The sequence below is a fragment of the Gymnoscopelus microlampas genome (assembly GCF_963454915.1).
Source record: "Gymnoscopelus microlampas genome assembly, chromosome: 7".
Taxonomy (NCBI): Eukaryota; Metazoa; Chordata; class Actinopteri; order Myctophiformes; family Myctophidae; genus Gymnoscopelus; species Gymnoscopelus microlampas.
In genome coordinates, this window is record NC_139944.1 from 41785089 (window position 1) to 41803124 (window position 18036).

The following is an 18036-nucleotide window of genomic DNA, read 5'->3' on the forward strand; positions in this document are numbered from 1 at the left end:
GTAAGTGTCCTATCCGTCCTGTCTGTGTAAGTGTCCTATCATGGCTGTATAAGTGTCCTATCCGTCCTGTCTGTGTACTGTAAGTGTCCTATCCGTCTGTGTAAGTGTCATATCCCTCCTGTCTATATAAGTGTCCTATCTGTCCTATCTGCCAATTATGTATCAGCCATGCAGCCATTTCGTGATGGTTCCTGTCTTACCTCACTTTGACAGTGGCACAGACACTGTCAAAGTGATGCCATGTATTTATACAGTATTTCACCGTATTGTCACGTGTCACGTGAGGCTTGACCAATCGGTGTGTCATATTTAGAAAGTGAAAACAATACTCTCCTGCGGAGAGTAATGATCAGTTGGGCTGCAGTGAAAACAGCTTGAGGCCTTCTGTACCATATTGTTACACCTGTTCATATATGGGGAGTAGAGTTACATAACAAGAAAAGTAGAGGGTAGACAATAGGCAGGCAGGCGCCACATCGTATATCAATACACAAAGCCATGAAGGAGAATCTGGCCATTGGCATTTGAAGTGTATGTTCATCCAAAAGTTGAAATGATAAAGAGAAGCAAAATAATATGTAGCCTATATATATATATATATTTATTTTTTTAATGTGATTGCTTTATTTTACCATGCTATTGTTTGTCATTTCAGTCAACATTTATGACTGTGATTATTTACATTTAGCTAATTTGTTTCATCTAGACAGTGTGACAAAAGCAACCTGGAGGCACACTATATTACCATATTTAAAAAAAATGCAAAATACAATAACTCCTGACTATTGTTGATATGGTATATTAGGTAAACATGATAACGCCTGTCCTTAACTCGTGATCACATAGAAAGTAATACATATGATGGGTATGTGTTTTCATTAGGGTCCTAGGCTGCACAAACCCACTACACCTGCTAATGTCATTCTCCAGTAAATTCTTAGGTCGATGAGCCTACAGTATCTGTCTAACGTCTGCCCAGTCCTCCAATGGAAGGGATTTGGTTACTGGACATTCCCTCTCTGTGCCAGCGGCCCATCTGTGATCCCTATAGATCAGATGGAGGAAGAGGCAGGAATGGAATGCAGTGTACTGTATTCAACCTTGAAGAAAACAGGAGGATTCTTTAATTGAGAAGTGCTGTCAGGAAGACATGACACGACTAATTCAGTCATCTCAGAATGACCAATGCACTACCTGCACGTTTTCAGAATTCATCATTGTAACAGCATTTTGCACAGCACATGCCGTCTGTCTCGCTATATTCTTCTCACATCACAAACAAACAATTTATGTCGTCCAGTCTTGGTTTGATATGCACTGTGAAGTGAACAGTACAAAAGAACAAAAAGTCAAATACTGATTTCTCCATTTCTCAATTGTGTCTTTGATTTGATGACGCAGATTCAGCATCCAGGCATTTGCAAAGGTCATAAGAGCAGTGCAGGAACAAACCCAATCTGAACAACATCGACTGCACACAGAACAAGCCACCCACTGTTCTTGGAGCTCGAGCTGGACAGAGTGAGTGGGTCAGTTACTTTCTTCCCAGTCAGTCTGTTGAGAGAAGGCCTCTCCTTTGTCCCAAACAACAATTAGAGGGAGAGCGAGAGAGGTCAGTCTGTCCCCTTACATGACAACCTTCCCTTGTGACATTTGGAGGGCGTCACAAGTTGCACAGAAGAAGAGTTACAAGCATCATGCAACAGCAGTTCTGATGCATCTACTGTTGTGTTTGATAAAGAATGGCAGAGCATTTTAAAAAGTTGCATTTGTCACAGCAGCGCTTTATGCACATGCATCTTGAATAGGATTTGCAACCTGTTTACAACCTAGTCAAATTCCTTGTATGCGATCATGCTGTACTTGGGGAATACAATATTCAATTTACTTTCTCCAATGTGCCATACTTTGCACTGTCTGACACCGGGTTTATTTGTCTCATCACAAGTTTACAGGTGTAAAGAAGTTGGTTAAAAAACAGAATAATCTGTGAGCGCTCCATTTTGTAGTATTCCGTGAGAAGCGAGAGGATAGAGGTAGAGTGAGAACAGAAGGGAAAGAGAGGAAAACAGGTTAAATAAAACAAAACAAATGTATACATATAGATAACGTATGTGATAGCAGGTATATCATGGTGTTTAAAACATCAGCATCATATACAGGTGTGTGCATAAACGTGCGGCCATGAGGCTGGGTTAAAGAAAAGTAGCAGCAGGCACAGTGATTTTAAGATGCTGTTTCAAAGACCAGTTCGTGCAACATGAAAAGGTGAAAAAACACATATTTCACATGGTTAAAAAACACCTCAGGTGAAACACAGATGGCATAGGTGAAAGGCAAGTTGTTTCAAGTTACCCTGTTTGATATGGTGTTAGGAGGATGGCGAGGGTTCCAGGTTGATAGAGGCACACAAACATCTTGCTGTGTAATACATATCAGACAGTCATAGTGTATTTCATCAATATGAGGTTTCCTGGAGCTTAGACTTTCTTTCTTATTTTCCCCCTTTTTTTCAGGGAGCCACCCAACAAGCACCAGATTTTGTGTGACGGGGGTGTAGCAGATTTCCACTCAAGCAATATCAAAGAGCTTAGACTTTCAAATGGCCTGCTTATTGTATAATAGTCACTGTTGTTGATGTTATGTAAGCTTCCAAGTACTGTCAACTCACTGAAATGTCTGAGCGGGTGCTGCTTGGGACCTAAACTGAACCAAGGTTCAATTAATTAGAGCAAAAAACATCCTCCCCATGTTCTTCCGGCTGTTTGGACTGCTTTCCAGGGACAGCGGGAACATTGGCACCTAGAAACCAAGCTGCAGCGCTGGAAGCATACAGCCTTTATAACACGCCACAATGAACAATATATGGGGGGTCTGTTACATAAGATTAGGATGGCACAAACTGTGTAGAACATCAATTGCACAAAGAAAACAGGCTTGTAGTATGTATAGACTATAGTAAACTGGTATTAAAAGTCTGTTTTTATACTGATTTATATTTCAAAAGTACAATTTATACTTCATCATTTCTTTTCATACCACTACAACCATTATGTTCTCACACCACACACCTGTGTTGTCTTCAGTGCCCAGCAACAAATCATTTTGTACCTTTTGTAAAACCCCTGTCAATCTCCCACCTCACTTTGCTCTCTGAAGCACTTTCTGTTTGTTCATTACCAATGCACTGCTGATTAATACATCATCACAGTGAGCCGGTGGGCCATTCACACTCCTTTTCAAAGGAGATGATGACGCAAATCCCTGACCCACCGGGTGCCCCATATGGCTCAGAGCAGCTCTCTTGGACTGCTGCAGCTCTCTTACTTAATTCAAAATCTGTCCTGCCAGCTATTTTCGCTGTGCGACACTATCACATACAAAGTATAAATCAGGCCCTTCTCCGTTGCATTCAGTTGGCACTGCAGATAGGCAGGGAGACCATCTCAGAAAGAGGGAACATTTCCCTCTCTGTACATCTGCACATATTGTACTTTTCACAATGTATTCTTTGGCCGCCCCTCTGTTGTATCTTGCATGCATTTGATATTCTGTGTATCCTGACTGCTAATCTATACTCCCATTTCATTTTGTATATTATTTTTCTGTATATTTTTCCTCTGGTTGCAACACATCATTATTTACTGTATCCTACCTCAGTAAACCAGGGAGGAAGCTATTCCAAATTAATTGTCTGTATTGATAGTTCCTGTTTTTTGCACATAAATAAGGTTATTTTAGAATGTTTTCTACACATACACATGACACACCACTTTATGACTTATTAATGATAATAATAATACATTTTATTTATATTGCACTTTACATTTGAAACAAATCTCAAAGTAGCACAGTACAGAATAAAAAACATTTGCATAAAACAATCAAAAAAAGGTTTTAAAAACAAATTAAAAAAAAACAAGGGGGCAAAGAAAACCTAGGGGGTAAAACCAGAATAATTAACCAAATGCTTTATTAAAAAGGAAAGTCTTTAGTCCTCTCTTGAAAGCATCAACAGACTGTAGAGCTCTCAGCTGGTCCGGGAGTGAGTTCCCCAGTTCAGTTTAGGCTCATATTAGCCTACTATCACTGCAAGTTTACTATCACAAGTTTTTACTTGTTGTATCATACCTTGTATTAGTAGGCTATCTTGTTTTGTCTGCTGAGTATATCTCACCAATATTTCACTGCATGCACTTGGATGAGTGAGTGAAAAATAGCTACACTTTTAAATCTTGAATCTTGAAGATTAAAACCCTGAGTTTACACATATCTGTAGTTCAAAACAGTGGGTTGCGCACATCCATTTTGTTGCTGGTGCTGGACACAAAGTGACAGTTCAAAAGAATAAAAGTCAGTACAACATCATTGTTCCTAAGTGTTAGTTTACTTTAAAACACAGAAAAGATTACATGGTAGTGTTATTACGTTTCAGCCACAGTTGGCCTTCATCAGGTTGACCTGCAGGTTGACCTGATGAAGGCCAACTGTGGCCGACACGTTGTACCATGTAATTGTTTCTGTGTTTGAAAGTAAACTATTATTTTTCGCTTAAATGATCGTGGCCACATTTATTTAATTAACAATAGCAACAAAGGTATATTCTGGCTTGTTATCTGAAATGACTCAAATCAATTAGGACAAGTAGCTTAGTATTTATTATTATGATTATTTAGCCTATTTATTGCTTAAGTAGCTTGTATAATCTTTTCCCACATGTTTAACTATAGGCTTCTTTTTTACACAACTAACATCAGACTAATTTAACAAACAAATAAACAAACAAACAAACAAACAAACATGTACAATGACGTGTAAAAAACATATTTTGTTCATGTAGAGGTGCCCATACATTACTTGGTACTCACACTCACTCTAACTCTACATAGCAGGACCCTAGCTCTGGTCCATAGCATTTAGGGACTGCCTCTACATAGCAGGACCGTAGCTCTGGTCCATAGTATTTAGGGACTGACTCTACATTGCAGGACCCTAACTCTGGTCCATAGCATTTAGGGACTGACTCAGCTCAGGTCCATAGCATTTAGGGACTGACTCTACATCGCAGGACCCTAGCTCAGGTCCATAGCATTTAGGGACTGACTCTACATCGCAGGAACCTAGCTCTGGTCCATAGCATTTAGGGACTGTCTTGGACCAGAGCTAGCAGGACCCTTTAGTTCATGTGGGCTCTCCAGCTCTAGATACTGTGTAAACAGCGCCATCTTGTGTTCTACATGCTACACTCATTAGTCAGAGGAAGAGAGAGCATACTGTGTAATAGAAACGTCACGTAATTATTATTACCTTTAAAGATTAAAATTATCAAAAATATAGCTTCAGGCTGACAGGCTCTCTTTCTTTCATTTGTGTTGTGTGTGAAAGACATGCTTTTGTGTTAAACAGATGCATTTATGCTGTCATATAATTTCTCTCTTTTCTTTCTCAATTTCACGGCAAAACCTGTAATAGTGCTCTATAGGCTAATGACCCTGCTGCTGCTTGCCTATTTTTGATGTAATACAATCATTTCGATGCATATTTCCTTCATGTTTATTTTGGAGTAATAATGTGTACCCACAACAAGCTTTAGGTGCCCACTGGACTGATTGATTGATTGAATACTTTATTAGACAGAAAATGCAAACAACAAGAGTAGCCTACAGTCAAACACTTTGGTCTAAAAGGATAACACCAAAACAAGTCCTTGCGGTCTTATTGTTTCCATTGGGGTCCTATCTATGCATCCAATTCATCAACATAACATAAAAATAACACCACAATTCTACATCATCACAAATATAAAACACTATATTTACAGAGTAGGGAAAAAAAAGTGTATGTATCCCTATGCACAATATACATTTTACTAGCCTTTATTTAACGACTAAATGTATGAATAAAGACATATTTGAAGGCCACTGTGTCAGCTATGACTCATAGTCATAGTCCATTATCATTTTCCCAGCCCTAGAATGGCTGTGATGACATTCCACACACAGCCATTCACAGCATCTTCCCTCTTCCATTGGACCAGCTCCAAACCAACAGGATTACGGTATCTCCAGAGAAGTGGGCGGAACACCTCGAAAGGCAAACATGGCGGCGTCCTTAGAAGATGATACTGAGTTGGATAATCAAGATTACTATTCCCTGCTCAATGTCAGAAGAGAGGTATGGATGGTTCTCTGTTTGCATTGGATCTGATTGGTAACGGACCTTTTGCTCGCATTGCTGATGATATTGGGAATTGCGTCGGTGGATCGGGTTGCCGGGGGGGCCGTACCCGGTCGGCGCATCATTCCACTGTTGAATAATATTTCCTCTAGCCATTGGGAATGGGATGATGAGAGTGGTTCATGCTGAAGGGATTATAGCTAGCTAGCACTGCCAGTGTTCGTTCATATCAGCATCAGTGATTTAGTTGATGTTGGGGTGATTCAGTTGGGAGGATTCATTGATTGATTGATTGATTGATTGAATACTTTATTTAGCAGCTTACAAAAAAAAGCACAAAAAGTACAGTTCTATATACAAAGGAATGCTAAAAAGTATTAAACCCAAGAAAGCACTATGGCTTGTTCCATTGGGATCCTGAAATTCACATTTTCACTGTGTGTGCAGTGTTTCACTGTGTGTGCAGAATCAAAGGTCAGCTAGCCTGCTTGGTCAAGCACAAGTTGTGCTTGACCAAGCAGCTGATCATTTACTTATCTTGAGGTGAACTAGCCTTGGATCACGCCTTGTATCAGGCTAGAGGTGTACATTTAAACAAGCAGCCTTTAACTACATTAACTATGCATGATCCACATCTGCTGAATGACTACATTGCAGTGACCCTATATGTTTAGTTTCATCTTATTCATTATATTTGCTTGTACAGTGTACACTTAATCCCAGATCTGATGCAACCGGATAGGTTTTCATGGCTGTACCAATAAAAGACAGCTTGTAGCAAGGATCCAGTATGTTAGTAGGACATGTCATGGTTCTTTTACTTTTTACCCCCCTGCTTTTATTTAGACAAGACACAAGAAATTGAGAGAGGACAAAGAGGGGAACGACATGCAACATTGGTGTCCAGCCAATAAAATCAAGGATGTTGTGTTTATGTCGCTGAATCACTTTCTGGTCAGCTATTTAAATGCTTCTTCCTTATTCATGTGACAGGCCACTCAGGAGGAGCTGAAGGCTTCCTACCGGAGGCTTTGCATGCTCTACCACCCTGACAAACATCGAGATCCTGAGCTTAAGGGACAGGCAGAACAGCTCTTCACCCAGGTGCACCAGGCTTATGAAGGTATGGCTGGACACATACAGTACACATGTACATCCATATGTACATACTGTATACGTACATATAGGGCTGGGCAATACATCAATATTATATTGATATTGTGATATGAGACTAGATATTATCTGGGACTTTGGATATTAGTATTAGCTACTGTGATATGGCATACACAGGCGCCTTTCTGCTGAAAAAGAAAATAGTTATTGGTTTGGTTTTAAAGGTTGCGCTGCATTACAGTGAAATGATGTCAATTTCTGAACTTATCTGAATGTAACACACACTCTTATCCAGTGTGATATCGGAATACACAGCTGTTCTATTATTTGCCTTTACCCACTTAGTTATTATATAGGCTTTACTGATTATTTATCAGAAATCTCATTGTGTAAATATTTTATGAAAGCACCAATAGTCGTATCATGAAAATCAAGGTATCTATTTAGTCCTAAATGTTGTGATATTTGATTTTGCCCATATCGCCACTGCCCTATATACATATACATTACAGTATGCATAATTATACATATACATGTATATATATACACGCACACGCGCACACACACACACACACACACACACACACACACACACACACACACACACACACACACACACACACACACACACACACACACACACACACACACACACACACACACACACACACACACACACAATATTTATTTAGTACACATGTACACATATACATGCATAGAAATGACATTAAATGAATACAAAGAGACGCCTTTCTCTTTCTTCCTTCTAGTATTGACTGATCCTCAGTCCAGGGCCATCTATGACCTCTTCGGGAAGAAAGGGCTGGAGGTGGAGGGCTGGGAGGTACGTCTAGCACTTCTCTAGTCACTTCATCCCCATACCCTGTGATGCTGTTCCCATCCCCCCTACCTCGAGGATATGATCCACCTATCGCACACATAGATCAGCAAACACAGGTAGTTTGTCCCTGCCTTCCCCAATGACACCATAGCCATTGCCCCAAATGACATATAGCCCTTTTTCCATTACGGCTTATAGACCAGTCCAGTCCAGCATATACCAGACCAGAACCGCACCGCTTCAAATTATCTACTGTTTCCATTACACAAAAGTACCCCTGCTCAAATCCACAGGTATGAGTTGCAGACTCCGGTCATTCACACTCATTTGTAATGTACATTTTTGCCTAACAATGGAATGTAGGTGAGTGGCCAACTGTCCTGTATACAAATGCAAATCACCTGTGCATGTGGCCCAGCTTGGCCTAGCTCAGACCTACCCAGGACTGGGTACTTTTTAGGCACCAGTTTAGTACCACTTACACACCAATCTACCCACTTCATTGTAGTGGAAACCGCTGCTGTGGTGGTCGGTGTGGTGTGGTGTGGTGTGGTGTGGTACCATGCCAATGGAAATCCGCCTATAGAGTACAGTAGACTCTTCTCCCTCCTGGCGCCCCAAGCTACGGAATGACCTCCCCACCTCAGTCAGGACTGCAGACTCACTCCACATGTTCTGCCACAGTCTGTAAACTCACCTCTTCAGACTCTACCTCTCCCCCTATCAGTCCTCATTCCTTGTATCACTGCTTGTTGCCTATTTTGATGCAGATGTATGCTGGTTAGATGTTTACATATGCCATGAACAGTATGTTATTTAGATAGACATATACAGCTTGCTTGTCCACAGATGCTAAAAGGCTACTTGACCACTTACCCTGTCGTTTGTTGACTAGGCTTCATGCAACTTACACTGATCTTGCACTTTGTAAGTGGCTCTGGATAAGAGCGCCTGGTAAAAGACTATGTTGTAATCGTAAATTGTTCCCTGTATACCGTAGGTGGTGGAGAGGAAGAGAACTCCGGAGGAAATTCGTGAGGAGTACGAAAGACTGGAGAGAGAACGAGAAGAGAGGAGACTACAGCAAAGAACTAATCCTAAGGTTTCACTCACGCACACTGACAGACACACACACACACACACACACACACACACACACACACACACACACACACACACCTGTTACTAATACAATATTTTGTAACTACAGTAGCACAGCAGTGTTACCGCTCTGAAGATATAATGTCATAGTTATTATAGTTTTCCACTCTCATTTTATAATTTCTCTTTGTCACAATCATCACTTTTAACAACCCTCCACCCTGCGTTCAGGGAACCATAAGTGTGGGCATCGATGCGACCGACCTGTTTGATCGTTATGAAGAGGACTTTGAGGAGCTGCCAGGAGGAGGCTTCCCTCATATTGAGATCAACAAGATGCACATCTCCCAGTCCATAGAGGTACACTAACACAGAACGGATCCTTGTGCGTATGCAGTATTAAGAGTTTTACTATATTAGTTGTACAAGGAATAGATACTATTTTGTTGGTATTGATTCATCCTACACGTTTTACCTGCATGCCTGCACCCAAAGACTTTTAAAAGGTACTAGAGCTGAGCTCCTATGTTCCTTCAGGCTCCATTGACAAACACAGACACGGCGGTGCTGTCGGGTTCTCTTTCCACTCACAATGGGAATGGAGGAGGCAACATCAACATGACTGTACGCAGGGTCACATCAGCCAAGGGCTGGGGAGAGGTACGCACACACACACACACGCACACACTGACGAATAGTGAAAATCACAGCGAATTGCGATGCAACACATGATAGCCCCCCCCCCAAGGGCGCTGGGAGCCACTGAATGACTTGGTACTAACTCTACGTACAGTAGCAGGACCCTAGCTTTGGTCTGTACTGTAGCATTAGGGACCAGAGCTAGCAGGACCCATTCATTCATGTGAGCTTTCCAGCTCTAGGTGTTGTGTAAACGGCGCCATCTTGTGTTCCATATGCTACACTCATTAGTCAGAGAGCATACATCAGACTAGCAACATCATTATTACCTTAAAATACAATACATGTGGAGGTCTTTCTTTTATTTATGTTGTGTACATACAACTTTACAGCTTTTCTATTTAACAGATGCATAATGCAGTTAGTGCGTAAGTTTATTTTCTCATTTCTCAATTTCACAGCAAAACATGTTTAGTGCTGTAATATTAATATAATGATCCTACTGCTGCTTGCCCATTTCGATACTGTGCAAACATTTCAATGCATATTCCCTTAATGGATATTTAGTTTAATATTAAATGATTAAATGATTAAAGACATCATTGAAGGCTACTGTCAGTCATAGTCCTTCCCACCCCTAGAATGGCTGTGATAGCTCTCTCTCTCTCTCTCACACACACTGCAATAACCCCACGTTTGCAACTACTTTTGCCTGCACACTTCACCGGGTATGGTCTAGTAATAATAATTAAGTGTGTGTGTGTGTGTGTGTGTGTGTGTGTGTGTGTGTGTGTGTGTGTGTGTGTGTGTGTGTGTGTGTGTGTAGCTGGAGATGGGTGCAGGAGACATACTAGGACCGCTGTTTGGGTTGAAGGTATTTCGCAACATAACGCCTCGGTGGTAAGACCCAGCTATTTTATATACACTCATGACACTGATATAGAATCTGACTGTTACTGCTACTTTGTTCACTCGTCTCTCTCTGTGATGTCTTTCATCTGATTTTGTCTCTCTTCCTCCTCTGCCTCCTCTCTGTCTCTTTCTCTCTCTCTTCCTCCCTCTCTGTCATGGTGTGTAGTTTTCTGACAGCTCAGTGTGGCATGCAGTTCTCGCCTCGTGGTCTACGTCCTAGCTGTTCTCTGATGACGGCTCGTCACCTGGACCAGAACACCATGGGCTATCTGCAGTGGCGCTGGGGACCCAACAGCGCCATGACCACCAGTGTGGTCCGAGACACCAAGACCAGTCACTTCACCCTGGCCCTGCAGGTGCATTCTCACCCATCACTGCCGCATGGAGCTCCAGGCTATGCTTTCTCCACCATATATCAAATGTCGCCTTTGGGTGAAGTGTTAGATGACAGTGAGCAAAACCATATACTCTGTACACGTTTTGGAGCATTTGGTGACAAAAAACTTGTTCAGCCTTCTAGAACAGTGGTTTTCAACCAGTGGTCCTTGGGGGGCTACCAGGGGGTCCCCAGCTAAATTAGTTAACATAGCCTCAGAATCATTTTAACCACTTAGTTTTGGCTATTCAAAAATAGCAGATATACAAGCTCATAGCGCGGCACCGAGTGCCGCGCTATGAGCTTGTAGATCTGCTATTTTTGAAAAATCTTTAAAATGTGTGCATATCTTTGAATATATTACTTTTTCAAAGAGAACATTTTTAACTCAAATCTTTGCTTCTGGGGGTCCCTGGCACAAAACATTTTCAGATGGTGGTCCACGGCCAAATGTATATCAATTTAGGGGTCCCTGGCATGAAAAAGGTTGAAAACCACTGTTCTAGAACATCAGAGATGAATTCAATTTCATATTAAAATGTGGAGCAGACTTCAGATTTGGGAGGAAAATATTTTTAGATGTCTGGTGACATCTAAATAGCGGAGGACAGTGACAAGTACATTTCATATTTTTTGTAAAACATTTAAAGTTTTTATTTATGTATTAAATGTAGAGGTCACCTGTTTCTAGTAGTTGAGCGAAGCAGTTAGAGACTGACTTGCTGTAATGATGAGCAGCACATTACACTGCATTTTGTGCTTTAAAGCGTTTCTTTTGTTGTCCTGCCTCCTTCCAGCTGGGGGTTCCTCACTCCTACTTGATGATGAGCTACCAGTACAAGTTTCAGGATGATGACCAGACCAAGGTCAAAGGATCTGTCAAGTATGTCTGTCTGTGTCAACTGCTTCTCTCTTTTATAGCAGAAGTACAACAAGGACCATGCCTAAATAAATCCAGTAGTCTAGTAATTGGACATAATGAGCTTGCCAATATGCAAATATAATATATTTGCATCAACAGAATATATTATATTGTGTTGATTGTAATTGGCTACTTTGATCTGCCTATTAACCCATTTTCAAAATCCTTCAAAAGAAATCGGAAAGAAATACTTAAAAAATAATTTTCACGATTTTTCAAAAATAGCAGATCTACAAGCTCATAGCACTCGGTGCCGCGCTATGAGCTTGTATATCTGCTATTTTTGAATAGCCAAAGAAATCTAAAGTGACACAGATGCGTTCCAGGTCTCAATGGGTTAATAGAATACTACGTGGTTTTATCAACCATATCTGAACTTCTTCATTGTTCCCTGTATCGCTGAACCAGCAACGCGCCGCAGATTGTCTTTGCGGATTTCACAAACTACAGCTATTCTCCCCTCTGCCACTAGGAACAATGTCCTTTTGAAAACGGTTGGAGAACATGTGTGTTTCCTCAGCTGGTATTGTGTGTAATTGTATTATTATTAAAAAAAAATTGGCTGACACATTTAATGTGACAAATGTACTAAACAGGGACATTCAGTGGTCATGTTCCTATGACAACTGGGTATCCCTTGTTCGATCAATAATTGTTTACCTATATGGTGGAGCATTCCATTTATTATGTAGTGGAAGTGTTTATACTGCTGCTGGGACTGTAGTGTGGAATGTGAGATTTGGATTTGGATCGCTCTGAAAACGGCTTTAAATGAAGCTGTATACTGTAATTCCTGTCCGTTCTCTCCATTTTGTTCTGTAATGTGACGCTTGTTCCCTCCCGGTGTTAATGGTCTCCCTCTTTACCGTGGGTTCATAGGACAGGCTGGTTCGGTACGGTGGTGGAATACGGTGCCGAGCGGAAGATCAGTCGCCACAGCGTTCTGTCAGCCACCGTCAGCATAGGCGTCCCTCAGGGAGTGACCCTTAAGATCAGGTATTCAACTTGTATACGTTTTACATTATGGAGAAAATTCTATATGACATGATGCAATGATGATATTTCAATGATTCAAGCCAGTTTTATGATACTGTATATGGCAGCCATTTTCAGATCATCTTGCTCAAATGTCACACTGAACCTACTTGGTAGTTAGTTGTATGCCATCGACTTTTCACGTACACTTTATGATCTAGCAGTGTAACTCATTGTAATGACTATCATTGTTTTGAAACTATACCGTTTCTTTCTTTAAAAAATGGACTTTGCTTATGTTCTTTTTTCTTTTCTTCTTTTTATAATTCCTTTATGTCGGTCTTATTTTTGGAAAAAATAATAAAAATGTAAACAAGATCAGGTATTCAACAACGCAGAACATGGGATCAGTATTTCATCATCGGTCTGTATCTGTAGAGTGTGATCCCCTAATTTGTGTGTGTGCGTGTGTGTATGTGTGTGTGTGTTACTACAGGTTGGCACGAGCCAGCCAGACATACCTCTTCCCAATCCACCTGACGGACCAGCTGCTGCCCAGTGCGGTGTTCTATGCCACCGTGGGCCCCCTGCTGATCTACATGGCCGTCCACAGACTGGTCATCATCCCATACACGCATGCACAGAAACAACAGTCAGTACACACGCGCATGCATGCATGCATGCACACACACACACACACACACACACACACACACACACACACACACACACACACACACACACACACACACACACACACTGAATGTCATAGAACCTTTAAGGGTTATAATATAATAGTTTGGGGGGTTCTTCAAAGTAACTGCTTCCTACTTACAATAATAATACAATAATTAACAAAACAGTTAATTGAATTTATTTTTATTATTTTTTTGTCTCCTGTGCTGACAATATCAGAAAGTCAGTGAATTAATCCACTCAATCTGCTGAGTAGTGTAATCCACTCAGTCTGATGGCCGGAAACACTCCAACCCCCTACAAGCGACTGCCTAATCCACTTTTTTCCCTTCCTAACCATCATTTCTCAAAGAGTGCTGAATGGGCACCAGTAATGGAATGGAGGGAGCGATTAACGGCATAGCAATAAGATAGTTGTAATGGCCGCAACTTATACATGAAGTGGTGTTGTGTCAAGTGTCCATTATGACTGCTATTAATGTTACGAGAGGACAGGCCATAACTATTAATGTTCAACTCATTGTTGAGGTATACAGAGTTATAACAACTGATACCAAAACAGAACAACCCCTCTTCAAAATCCAGACCTTAATTGGTTTGCAGACATCTAAAACGCTGTCCAAAAACTAAGGCTTTTTAAGCTCTGTTTGAAACAACTCAGTTATTCAATTAGCAATGTGATTAAGTGATTTGAAAGTAAATAAATCAACATCAAATAAATCAACATCACAAAGTTCAGTGTAATGTAAAGGGAGTTGAACCCCAGGCAAAGTACTACTATATACTGTAATTATAAGCATAAAATGACTACCGTACTCCTGTTTACACAGGCTAACCCAGAGTCTAGTCAATTAAAAACAAACAAAACAAATGTAATCCAAACATCTACTGTCCTTGTGTCTACAACTGTCCTGTCCCACCGACTCCCACGAGAACAAACAACATTAAGGACATGTCATCCCAACACTCCCACATCAACCACTCCAAAATAAAACAACAGAAAATAAGAGAAAGTAATGGACACCCGGAAAATACAAGCCTGTAACAGTATTTATATAATGTCTGCTTTGGCTGTGTCTGTATTTCTCAGGGAGATAGAGCTACAGCGAATTAGTTCAGCCACAAACATCGCCAAGAAGAAACAGGAAGCAGAATCAGCTGTGAGTTCACACACACACACACACACACACACACACACACACACACACACACACGCGCACGGCGCACACACACACACACACACACACACACACACACACACACACACACACACACACACACACACACAGAGGAGAGCTCTTCTCATCTTATTTTCAAAAGCCTTTCCCATCTCCTTTGCTGTTTGTCAGGTTCTACTGATGCAGGAGTCTGTGAGGAGAGTCATAGAGGGTGAAGAGTCAAAGATGGGTGAGTGAAGACTCACACCAGGTTTGGGAACTGAGAACTGTTGCCATTTTGCCGCCAAGCTGTCATAGAACAGATAAGGATGATATGGGGGGGGGGGGGGGGGGGTCTGGTAAGCAAAAGGTCTCCGGTTCACCTCCTGGCCCCATTCTACGTGTCGAAGTGTCCCTAAGCAAGACACGTAACTCTTAACAGCTCCCCCCGAGCGCTCGTCATGACCGTCTGAGCAGCCATCAGCTGGTTTAATCTGAAACAGAAAAGTAGCCCATCTACAATCTCACAACGTGTCGCTTTGACATAGTGTTGAAAAAGTTTACAGTAGCATGCCCCCCCCCCCCCCCCCCCCCCCACACACACACACACACACACACACACACACACACACACACACACACACACACACACACGCACAAACACACACAACCACATGTTTGCGCATGCTATCAAGATCTGTCTGTGAATATGTAACTTTATGCCTTTTTAGGACTGATTATCCTGAATGCCTGGTATGGTAAGTTTGTGACAGACACCAGTCTGAAGCAGGAGAAAGCCCAGGTCATTGATGTCACGGTTCCTCTGCAGTGCCTGGTCAAGGACTCCAAACTCATCCTCGCTGAAGCATCCAAGGTGTGTGCGTGTGGTGTACGGCTGTGCACGCGCGTGAGTCTGTGTGCGCGCGTGGGTGTGTGCGCATGCATGTGTACAACATTAACCTGTGGCTGTGTTAACTGAGGTTTTATATCTCTGTGTGTAGGCGAGGTTGCCAGGTTTCTATGACCCATGTGTAGGAGAGGAAAAGAGTCTCAAGTTACTGTACCAGTTCAGAGGCGTCATGCACCAGGTCATCTCTGCAGATATCGAGCCCTTACGGATACCCAAACAATGTCAGTATGAAGCCACTGTAAACTCAATTCCACATCAAGGTGTCATCATATCACCATGTTTAAGTAACTGCAGTCTAGTTGTAGAATGTTATGCTTATGTTTTGACTTTGTGAGCACCACTTCACCACCTGGACTCGAGTCTTCACCTTTTGAACTCTAAGAGCACTCTGGTCACATTTGTTCTCAGTTCTAGAATGACTCCATTCCTTCTACCTGGTCTTGAATTTTCGTCTTTGTCCGTCTCTCTCTCTCTCTCTCTCTCTCTCTCTCAGCTCACAGAATTGATGCGGAGTCGTAGGAGCCCCACCGATGTTGGAACGCCAGAGGACAACAGTCAGTATACAGAAGGACACAACATTAGGAATGGAGGGGGAAACGCCAAAAGTGCGCATCCTCTCCTCTTGACTTTTTCCCCACCTGGTCTTAGTGAATCCGTTGTGGAGTTCCTCTACTCCTCTCTTTCCTGTGTGCCGCCTCCCTGGGGTAAGACAATACAGGAGTCAGCCCCGGCCCGGCCTTTCTAGAAGGTTTGACCTACGGTGGCCCCTATTCCTCTACAGATGTGTCTGTCATATAAATGTCTTTATACACTATCAAACAGACTCCTCACTGACAACCTGTGATGACTCTTCCCTCTGAAAATAAGCTAAAAGTGTTACATTACCAGTAAGTTAAGAGATGTCTGACTTTTTTTGTTTTTGTTTTGTATGAACAAATTATTTCTGAAATAGTCTTCTCACATGAAAAGTGCAATGTTTATCCTGTATCAGCCAGTTGTGTTAGAAAGGTACTGTGGTAACTAGCGTACTACTGTTAATGCCTTGAACATGCTCATCCCTGAGGCTAGCCAGCATCTCCTTGCCAGTTTGCGTGGTAAAATGAAGCATTGTGGGATGCCTACACCAGTGGTTCTCAAAGTGGGGTCTGGGGACTCACAGGGGTCCTTTAGGGGGTTCCAGGGGGTCCCCAGCAAAAACGAAATACATCGGGCTATTTGAAAATAGACGATTTACAAGCCCACAACGCATGGCGATGCAACACGTTCTGCTTGTAGATCAGCTATTTTCAAAAGATGTTGACAAAATGTTGGGATAAAAAAATATTTTTACAACAACACATTTGTATTGGGTCCCTAGCACAATATTTTCAGATGGGGGCCCAAATCCATATTCATTGGGGGGGTCGTTAACATGGAAAGGTTTGAGAACCACTGGCCTACACTACATAAAGCATCTCATGTTTTTATGTTCGTCTCGACCTAATTTATGATGCCTTGAAGTGACATGTCTGCTGCTCACATGGGTGCCAGTCTGCCAGTGCAAACTGACACCCAACACCAGAGATGTGTACAGTATGTGCAGGAGAGAATGTACAGTAAGCTTGCTAAGCTATAGTGAAGGATTGAAACCTGAAGGCTTATGTTGCTGTTGAAGTGCTATATCATTGTGACTGGTGGTGGCCTCTCGATGGAATGGATATGAGACATAATGAGAGCATTATACTGTGATTTACATACATACATGTACAGTATCGGTTAGAATTTCTTTGTCATTGAATCATTTCGAAAATAGATTTAGCATAACAGTTGTGCCATGCCTTTACTTTTGTTGTTCCATTTATTTTATTATTTGTAATTATGAAATCTAGATTGCGTATGCCACATGACTTCTCTTATATGGCAACTGTATAGCTGCTAATTTTAAACGTCTTAATGGGATCATCTACATTTGGCAGTCTACTCACTACAGCCATTTTCAGATCTGAATCAGGTTCATTGAGACAACTGGGCACATTTTATGAAGCACTTTTTGAGGTAATGGCAGATGTGGGCTAATATTGGGATTTTAATTGATGTGAAATATACCCTTTTTGCACTTTTCTTTTTTTTTATTGCTATCTGTTATATTGGTTATGAAGTCCTGGATTGAAACTCCCAGGCTTTGTTTTAGTTGTGAGAGCTAGTGTTGATTTTTGCGAAGCCCTCTTCCTTGGTACT

General features: G+C 41.6%; 2 protein-coding genes across 2 annotated transcripts in view; both read left to right on the forward strand.

Annotated features, from left to right (window-relative positions):
* The window catches only part of dennd6a (DENN/MADD domain containing 6A), a 252356-nt gene that overhangs the window by 91285 nt on the left and 143035 nt on the right, over nt 1-18036 (forward strand). The gene's annotated exons all lie outside the window — the stretch shown is intronic.
* LOC311049748 (dnaJ homolog subfamily C member 11-like) lies at nt 6095-16961 on the forward strand. The gene is made up of 16 exons (XM_084063566.1): nt 6095-6174; nt 7171-7300; nt 8061-8134; nt 9132-9233; nt 9464-9592; nt 9770-9892; nt 10698-10771; nt 10950-11139; nt 11957-12042; nt 12961-13077; nt 13553-13708; nt 14843-14912; nt 15102-15159; nt 15641-15783; nt 15911-16040; nt 16313-16961. The coding sequence occupies exons 1-16, from the start codon at nt 6100-6102 to the stop codon at nt 16336-16338; spliced, it is 1683 nt and encodes a 560-aa protein (XP_083919692.1). The 5' UTR covers nt 6095-6099; the 3' UTR covers nt 16339-16961.

Coding starts and splice junctions, on each gene's coding strand:
- LOC311049748 (XM_084063566.1), top strand. CDS start 6,100: ATGGCGGCGTCCTTAGAAGATGATACTGAGTTGGATAATCAAGATTAC. Junction 15,160..15,640: donor GGGTGAAGAGTCAAAGATGG/GTGAGTGAAGAC, acceptor ATGCCTTTTTAG/GACTGATTATCCTGAATGCC. Junction 16,041..16,312: donor CTTACGGATACCCAAACAAT/GTCAGTATGAAG, acceptor TCTCTCTCTCAG/CTCACAGAATTGATGCGGAG.